Consider the following 9450-nt stretch of genomic DNA (forward strand, 5'->3'; position numbering starts at 1 on the left):
AGTGGAGGATATGGTACTCCTGATGGCTTGGGAGGTTATGGTAAGTACCTCTAGTTCAGTGTGTCAGTCCCTGTATATAGTGTAAACTTTAAAGTGCAGGTATTTTTTTATGCAGAGATATCTCCTGCTGAGTGATTCTTAATATCTTTTTCTTAAGGACGTGGTGGTGGAGGCAGTGGAGGTTACTACGGGCAAGGTGGCATGAGTGGAGGTGGATGGCGTGGGATGTACTGAAAGCATAACCACCAACATACAAGTCTTGACAACAGCATCTGGTCTACTAGACTTTCTTACAGATTTAATTTCTTTTGTATTTTAAGAACTTTATAATGACTGAAGGAATGTGTTTTCAAAATATTATTTGGTAAAGCAACAGATTGTGATGGGAAAATCTGTTTTCTGTAGGTTTATTTGTTGCATACTTTGACTTAAAAATAAATTTTTATATTCAAACCACTGATGTTGATACTTTTTATATACTAGTTACTCCTAAAGATGTGCTGCCTTCATAAGATTTGGGTTGATGTATTTTACTATTAGTTCTACAAGAAGTAGTGTGGTGTAATTTTAGAGGATAATGGTTCACCTCTGCCTAAACTGCAAGGCTTAAGCAGACGTCTGGAATAGAGCTTGACAAATAATTAGTGTAACTTTTTAATTCCTTCTGGACAACACTGTAAATACAAAGCCTAAAGATGAAGAGGCTTCAGGAGTATAAATTCAGCTAATTATTTCTATATTATTATTTTTCAACTGTCGTTTATCAGGCATAGCTCTGAAATGTTGATGATCTAAGAGGTATTGATTTCTGAATATTCATGATTGTGTTACCTGGGTATGGGAGTGTTGGAAGCTTGAATTCTAGCCCTAGATTTTGAAGTAAAATCCCATCAGCACTTGACCAGAATACCAAAAATATCACCAAATAAGTGATAATTGCAAGTTATCTCAAGATGTCTTAGAGTAGGGTTAAGGTTCTCAGTGACACAAGAATTCAGTGTAAGTACTTGGGTATTTACTATGGAGTACAATTCTCACAAATGTATTTGCAGTTTTCTCCCCAATAGAACATATGGTCTTTAAATAACTGTATAAATAAATGATGACTTTTTTAAAAATGTAAGCATCAAGTCCATGTCATAGTCAAAACAATCCTGCAGTTGGGTTTTGTATCTGATATCTGGAGTTTTAAAGAATCTATATGTAGCAAGGAAAAGGTGCTTTTTAATTTTAATCCCTTTGATCAATAATGGCTTTTTTCCAAATTGGCTAATGAATCAAAATGAAACCTGTCTATGTAAATTCAGTTAGTTATTGAACTTGTTACTTGTTTTTGCCAGAAATCATATTAATGTAATAAATGTCAATGTGGGAGATAATAGTATGGCGTGTGTCCTAGAATGCTTCGTGTCAATTACTAATTCTAAATCGAATTGGTAGAAGGTAGTACATACGATGTCTAACAAGATTTAGGAGAGGGATCCAGGATAGTCTATATATATGGAGCTTCTTGACTCAAGCAACAATTCATCTTAATGCTGTATCCACTTCCTTTAATTAGCAAGTTAAATATTAGGGCGTATACCACCTGTCTTTTTTGAAAGTTGCATGTTTTATTTTCCGAGGATACCCTTTTAACATCTTTAAGCAATAAAAGTATACAGTATTTTCCAAATCTTTATTTAGTTCATAAAATACACATTTTATTTTTTAAACATTATAGGTTAGAAGAATTACAATCATAATTCCTTGGCACCATGATAGCATTATTGTGGTAGTACTAGTAGGTGAGGGAATGGTATGTTAAATCTGTTTTGAAAAGTAAAACGAATATGAGTTCACAATCACAAAATACAAATTGTTAAAAGTTTTGTAACAAAAATCCAAAATTAGTGTAGTTTTTAAATAAGCTAAAACTACAGTGGTAGCAAGTTGCTGTCATAAAAGCTGCCTTAAAAAAAGAAAAGCCCAAGTCAGTGGTGATTTGAGTTGAAAAGTGAAGAGACTTAAAAGGTGACTAAAAAATCGGTGTTGAATGACATCAGCCTTGGAAGGTAAGCAACTTAAGTCATTTTTAAATTTGTTCTAAGCACAGTAATAGAAAAACCTATTTGAAAATTTTCATTTTTGCTGCTTATTCAGTAATCATAAAAATGTTAGCCCATCCCACCTATCAATACAAAATGGTTCAAGAATATAATTCCTGTCTTGAGGACATTTCTATCAGTATTCAAGAAAGACCATCTTAAAAATCTGAGTCAGATCTGACACTTCAGCTGATGAAATTTATGGGTTTTGAAGAAAACATCTTCAAGTGAAGTACTGGTTTCATACTTAGGCTGTTTAGAAAAATTTTAAATTTTTTTCATGGAACTATATATTCATGAGGAAAAGATCTGCAGTATTAAGCAACTCCTTATGGGCAGGGAGGTACCTAGGATTAATCACTAAATATAATGCTCTTAATGCATAAAATTTCTATGTATATTTTATAGGCTCACAAACTTAAAAGTGCATGGTTGAAAATTAATGTAAAAAATAGGATGCTGAATGGTGATAGTGTGTATGTGACTATTCAGAGGTCATTTTATACAAGTTAAATTGTTGGTATGCCATAAGCAATATAACTTGGATTAGTGTTCATTGAGTCAGCTTGAAATAGTTCAAGTGTATGTTTCATCATCTCAACACCCTGGCATAGAGGTGCTCAATAGACGGTGAAATTTTACTGTGGATGTATACTGGTAGGCCACTACAGTCTGATGCTTCCTAGAATTTACTCCAATGAAAATGTTCACACAAAATTTTTTGAACTGAACTCTTAATACATTACTAAAGCAAAGTTCTGGTTTTTTTTCTCACTTTTAATGGTTAGAGAGGATCTCTATAAGGAGCCTGTAATATCCCCTAGTATTATGTACATTTTTTTCTGGGGAGGGATTTGAGTTTTCATCTTTGAATTAGGGTCTGAATCACCCCTTTAAAAAATAGCAATTTAGTGAAACAACATATGGGAAGATCTATAACTCGGGTAAAAGAAATGGTTATATGTAACACCCTTTCAAGATGAGAAAGAAAAAAGTTGAGGCTGAGATCAAATAATGCCCCTTTTAATTTAATCCACTGTAGTTGAAAATCATCAAGCACAATAACTGATTTTAGACCAAGAAGAAATTTTGTAGGACAAAATATTGGCCCTGTCTAATGCAAAAGAGGCAAAGGTAAGGGGGTGCGGGGGAAGAGGGACAAATAAATATAGGTGAAATCTTAAAAAGATAATTAAAATCTGTTGAATATTAATAAAGTTTTACGCATTTCCAGTCTCAGAACTGTGAAGCTTTAAAGTGCATTAAGAGAATTGCAGGCACCATCAAATACCAAATTGACGGAATTCAGAAGAACAACAATCTGAAGCCTTATTTTTAAGAAGGCCTTTAAAAGATAAGGCAAATGTGTGTTAGCTCTGCTATCTGGCCTTTTAATGAAGTTACATGATTTTTAAGCATGCTCTGTTGAAAATTCCTTTTGAATAACAATAGAGAAATAAATACATAACTTGCAATTTCTATGAGTTGAATATGTAGAAGATAAAACTGGTACAAATACTGACTGAAAGCCGCTTAAGAAGAGCTGTCTGGTTACCTTGTATACGTCGTAACATTCATTGTAGGTACTTTCATACATAAGGATTTAGTTCAGGAGTCTCAGGGCAAGTTAGATGAGCATCTCTGAATGAGCAATGCATGACAGGAATCACAAACCCGTACTGGTTTTGGTGAAGAAGGCAAAGGTAGTTCGTTGTCAGAGCAGGCATTACAGAAAATTTCCCCACAGTTTCTACAGTGGTGCTATTAAATAGAAGAAATCAGGGGGAAAAAAAAAAACTTTATAAATTAGAAGCATTTTTGCACCCCAAGCTTTTGGACTCACTTCCTAACTCCCTTACCTTTCTCTTAGAGAGTGAGAATTCCTTTTCACAAAGTTTACAATGTGTTGCTTCTTTGTCTTTCAGCCAAACCAGCCCCTAGTGGGAAGAAAATATTAATGCTCGAATTGGTAACACTAAAAATTATGTGAAAACTTTTTCCCCCAAGAACATTATTTATATGAAGAATGGGAAAAATTTTCTTTCAGAAATGTATACTGAAATATTTGTAGATGAAATATGTATGGAATTTGCCTTAAAATATTCTGGGTTGGGGAAGGGGAATGTGGATTGAAAATAAAAACAAGATTGCAGCCAGGCAACAGTGGCTGACACTGGTAATCCCAGCTATTCAGGAGGCTGAGGTGAGAGGATCACTTGAGGCCTGGAGTTCAAGACCAGTCTAGGCAACATAGAGTCTGTCTCTAAAAAATAAAAATTTAAAAAATGAAAAAAGATTGCACATAATATTGAATATGGGTAATGGTTCAATTTACTCTTCTCTATACAACTGTATGTATTAGAACATATACATGTAAAAAATGCTTTGAAAAAATAATCTGTTACTGATGGGAATTCTCTTCAGGAAAGGAACCTTGAAGATAACCTTAAAGTAGTCCAATGACTTTTTTTTTTTTTTTCAGTAGTTATATATTTATGCAGTACCTGAGATGTTTTGATACAGACATGCAATGTGAAATAAGCAGATCATGGAAAACGGGGTACCTTGTCCAACAATAGTTTAAATTCTCACTGTGTGAAGTGCAATAGTTTGGCATTATGTACAACTTATACCTTAAGACCCTAAAATTGGAAGGAAATTGGGGAAATCAGATATTTGAGTTCGTTCTAGGACCTCTTTAGGAGGCTGAGGCAGGAGGATTGCTTGGGGTTAGGAAGACAGCCTGGGGAACATAGACTCCATCTTTACAAAAAAAATTAGCCAGGCTACGTGGCATAAGCCTATAATCCCAGCTACGCCAGAGGTAGAGGAAGGAGAATCACTTAAACCAAGGAGTTTGAGGATGCAGTGAACTATGTGCCACTGCACTCCAGCCTGACCAACACAGTGAGACCTTTTCTCAAGAAAAGAGAAAAAAAAAGTTGTTACACATGGCTATTTCTCTCAACTTTCATAACACATATTTAATAGCTGCTATGTAAACATTAGTAGAAAACGGACTTAAGTAGTCTTAGGCAGTACTTAACCTGATACCTACAATTTATGACAACTTGACCCATTTATTTATTCAATTTGAAAAGAGACAGAGTCTCAATCTGTCACCCAGGCTGTAGTGCAGTGGTATGATCTTGGCTCACTGCAACCTCCATCTCCCAGGTTCAAGTGATTCTCCCGCCTCAGCCTCCCTGTGGCTGGGATTACAGGTGCATGCCACCATGCCTGGCTAATTTTTGTATTTTTAGTAGAGATGGGGTTTCATCATATTGGCCAGGCTGGTCTTGAACTCCTGACCTCAGGTAATCTGCCCACCTCAGCCTCCCAAAGTGCTGGGATTACAGGCATGAGCCACTGTACCCAGCCTACTTGACCCACTATTAACAAACTTGCTTAACCAATCTTGGCTAGAAAGACCTTGAAGGCAACTTTGTTAGAGGGTTATCAGTTTTACAATGAGAAGACCCAGGTGAAGGAGGAGCCTCAATACTGATTGATTTCCTAAAACAGCCCAGACCAATGAACCCAAGTGTAAGTGAAAATTCCAAATCGGACACGGAGCAACTGCAACCTATAAATTACTACTGAAGCATGGGAATCTTATCACCTGAGAGAAAAATTGTCTTAAGAAAAAAAGGCCCATAGATTTCCCAAAACAGGCGTTTTCTTAAAGACTTTTCCAAAAGCAGGATTCTTTGAAGAAAAAAAAAGACTAACCACTCATAGATCAAGATCACACGGTTAATTTCAGGTCTTTTTGTTTCACAGTCTTAATAACTAGCACTTAACTATATAGCAGAGATAATAGTGTTGGTTACTGCATATGAGGAAGCCTAAGTCCCCTTAAAACACATGACTATAAAGGCTTTAAAAAAAAAAAAAAAAAAAAAAAAAAAAAAAAAAAACTAGATAGTTCATATCAGACAAATACCAGCAAAAAGTCAGATAACTTGAATCATAGAATTCTTTTTTTTTTTAATGCAGGATTGGGGCCAGGTGCAGTGGCTCATGCCTGTAATCTCAGTACTTTGAGACTTTGAGAGGTCAACGTGAGAGGCTCTCTTTAGACCAGGAGTTCAAGGCTGGCCTGGGCCACAGGGCAAGACCCCATCTCTACCCAAAAAAAAAAAAAAAGTGGTTAGCCAAGCATAGTGGTAGTCCCAGCTACTCGGTAGGCTGAGGTGGGAGGATTGCTTAAACAGAAGTTCAACGTTACAGTGACCTATGATCATGCCACTGCACTCCGGCTTGGAAAACAGAGGAAGCTGTCTCTGAGAGGGGGAAAAAAAAAGGCTGCAGCAGGAAGGGACCCTAAAAGATAATCCAATCCAATGTGATGAAAACCATACAAAGCAAAGTGATATGCCAAAATGTCCCAAAGCCACCTAGTGGAAGCAGCCTACCTTTCTGTCCAACTATGCTTGTAAGGCAAGGATTTGCAACCAGCAACATTAGGTCCAGAAATAACCTTGCTGAGATGGGGACTAGGCCTTTGGAGACTTCTTTCGATTGAACTTACCTGCTGCCCTCCCAGTGAGAAAAGCTCACTTTAAGGTAAGCCTAGTGTGTCCCTGTGAAGGGATCTCAGAGATGAATACCTGCAGCCCTCTCACTTTACAGATGAGAAAATACAAAGCTTAGAGTGCTGAACCAGCTCAAGGAAACAGCTGTTTACCAGAAGAGCTAAGACTAGAACGGAAGAACCTCTTGCTATGCAAATACACAGCAATTTTTCTCTGTCCAATTCCAGAACGTTGGCCACTAGACTTATACGCCTAGATAGGATACTACAGGATTCTTCTCTGGAGAAACTCAACTGCCACAGAGCAAAGTCCAGTAAATACTAAACATTATTTGGAGAGGGTACTCAATAGTTCACTAATCACAGCAGATTTCTCTACGGTGAGGCCTACCAGTCGATAATAACCCATCCAACCAACACACACACAAGGTTTCCAATAAGCCTTATGTGTGACTTTTATTGAAACTGGGGGATCGCACATTTGAGAAAACTTCAGAAAATTGATAATGAGACCGGGTACAGTGGCTTACACCTGTAATCCCACCACTTTGGGAGACTGAGGCAGGAAGATCACTTGAGCCCAGGAATTCGAGACCAGCCTGGGCAATACAGTGAGACCATTCCCATCCCTAAAAAAATAAAGACCGGGTGCAGTGGCTCCCTTCTGCAACTGAAGCTCCAGCATCCAAGCTCCTCATTCGGTGCTTCTGCCTCTGTATCTCCGGGGGGTTCATTAATAACACATTAGATTCACACAGGGCTTTGGCTTCTATGGGAGACTTTCGCATACCTTCCTACTTTAGGAAAACGTTCTACTCACCTGCAATGCTTTGTTGGCTTCTTTTATGTCTTCAATTTTAAGTTTTGATCTAAAAAGATTACAAATAGGTCCAAATTTCAGTACACATATTTAAATATAGAACACTTAGTATTTCAGTAGGTACTTGTGTTTCATAAGATATAAAATTATGTATAGTATACGATCTTTATGATCTTCTCAGACTAATGGAATATTTCGTATTTTCCAATATTTCCTAAATGTCCTAAAGCAAAAACATTTACAACTTGCTTTTTAAGAAATATTGGCATTTTCATGTGATCATGAAAATATTAATAGCTATCATTTATTGCAGGTTTACTATGTGGCAGACACTATGCTCCCTTTGCATGCATAATCTCATGTAATCTACACAAAAGCCTATTTTAAAGATGAAGACATGTTCAATGAAGTTTAGTCACTTGTAGGAGGTCACAGAGCTGGTAACTGAGGGAACCAGGGTTCAAACCCTGGTCTGTGACCCCACAGCACACATGCCAACCATGATACACACTATTTCTCTAGCAAATACAGAAGTGCTAAGGAAGAAAATACTGTGGGCCAGGCACGATGGCTCATGTCTATAATTCCAGCATTTTTGGGGGCTAAGGTGGGTGAATCATCTGAGGTTAGGGGTTCGAGACGAGCCTGGTGAATATATAGTGAAACCCCGTCTCTATTAAAAATACAAAAATTAGCTGGAAATACTGGTGTGTGCCTGTAGTCCCAGCTACTTGGGAAGGTGAGGCAGGAGAATCACTTGAACCCAGGAGACAGAGGTTGCCAGGATTGCACCACTGCACTCCAGCCTGGGTGACAGAGGGAGACCCTGTCTCTCAAAAAACACAGCAAAAAAGAAAATACTGTGGAAGACATAGCTGCCAAGTACTTTTCCACTTTTTTTTTTTTATGAAGTCTTGCTCTGTCGCCCAGGCTGCAGTGCAATGGCATGATCTCGACTCACTGCAACCTCTGCCTCACGGGTTCAAGCAATTCTTCTGCCTCAGTTTCTCAAGTAGCTGGGATTACAGGTACCCACCACCATTCCCAGGCTAATTTTCATATTTTTAGTAGAGATGGGGTTTCACCATCTTGGCAAGGCTGGTCTTGAACCCCTGACTTCAAGTGATCTGCTTGCCTTGGCCTCCCAAAGTGCTGGGATTACAGATGTGAACTACCGGTGGTGCCTGGCACTTTTCCTTTTGAAAATATGTATGTTGGGCTGGGCACAGTGGTTCATGCCTATAATCCCAGCACTTTGGGAGACTGGGGCTAGAGGATCGCCTGAGGTCAGGAGTGCAAGACCAGCCTGGCCAACATGGTGAAACCCCATCTCTACTAAAAATACCAAAAAAATTAGCCAAGCGCAGTGCTGGGCACCTGTAATCCCAGCTCCTCGGGAGGCCAAGGCAGGGATAATCACTTGAACCTGCGAAGTGGAGGCCCTGAGCTGAGATCGTGCCACTGAACTCCAGCCTGGGCAACACAGCACGACTCAGAAAGGAAAGAAAAAAAGAGAAAGAAAAGAAGGAGGGATGGAGAAAATACATGTTGTAATCAATTTGCTACCAAGTGGTGTGTGTGTTTGTATATGTATGTATGTGTGTGTATATACACATATACATATGTACACATATATACATATATACATGTGTGTACATACACATATATACATATATATATATATATATTTTTTTTTTTTAACCCAGGCTGAAGTGGCATGATCTCAACTCACTGCAACTTCCGCCCCCCAGGTTCAAGCAATTCTCCTGCCTCAGCCTCACGAGTAGCTGGGATTATAGGCGCCTGCCACCACGCCCAGCTACTTTTTGTATTTTTAGTAGAGACAAGGTTTCACCATGTTGGCCAGGATGGTCTCGAACTCCTGACCTCAGATCCACCTGCCTCAGCCTCCCAAAGTGCTAGGATTACAAGCGTGAGCCACTGTGCCTCACTCCAAGTGGTATAATTTAAATTTTTTTTTCCTTTTTTTTTTTTTTTTTTTTTTT

At 38.2% G+C, this 9450-nt stretch overlaps 1 protein-coding gene across 1 annotated transcript in view; it reads right to left on the minus strand.

The window, feature by feature from the left end:
* Window positions 1-317: 317 nt before the first annotated feature.
* Window positions 318-9450, minus strand: part of RUFY2 (RUN and FYVE domain containing 2) — a 53333-nt gene continuing 44200 nt past the window's right edge. Inside the window, exons 15-17 of the mRNA XM_032252671.1 lie at window positions 7445-7493; window positions 3947-4024; window positions 318-3848 (exon numbers count right to left, since the gene is read on the minus strand). Of these exons, the coding sequence (XP_032108562.1) occupies window positions 3705-3848; window positions 3947-4024; window positions 7445-7493 (271 nt within the window). The 3' untranslated portion in view covers window positions 318-3704. The remainder of the gene's footprint in view (window positions 3849-3946; window positions 4025-7444; window positions 7494-9450) is intronic.

Source organism: Sapajus apella, unplaced genomic scaffold (genome assembly GCF_009761245.1).
Source record: "Sapajus apella isolate SASKATOON/1434 unplaced genomic scaffold, GSC_monkey_1.0 scaffold78, whole genome shotgun sequence".
Lineage (NCBI taxonomy): Eukaryota > Metazoa > Chordata > Mammalia > Primates > Cebidae > Sapajus > Sapajus apella.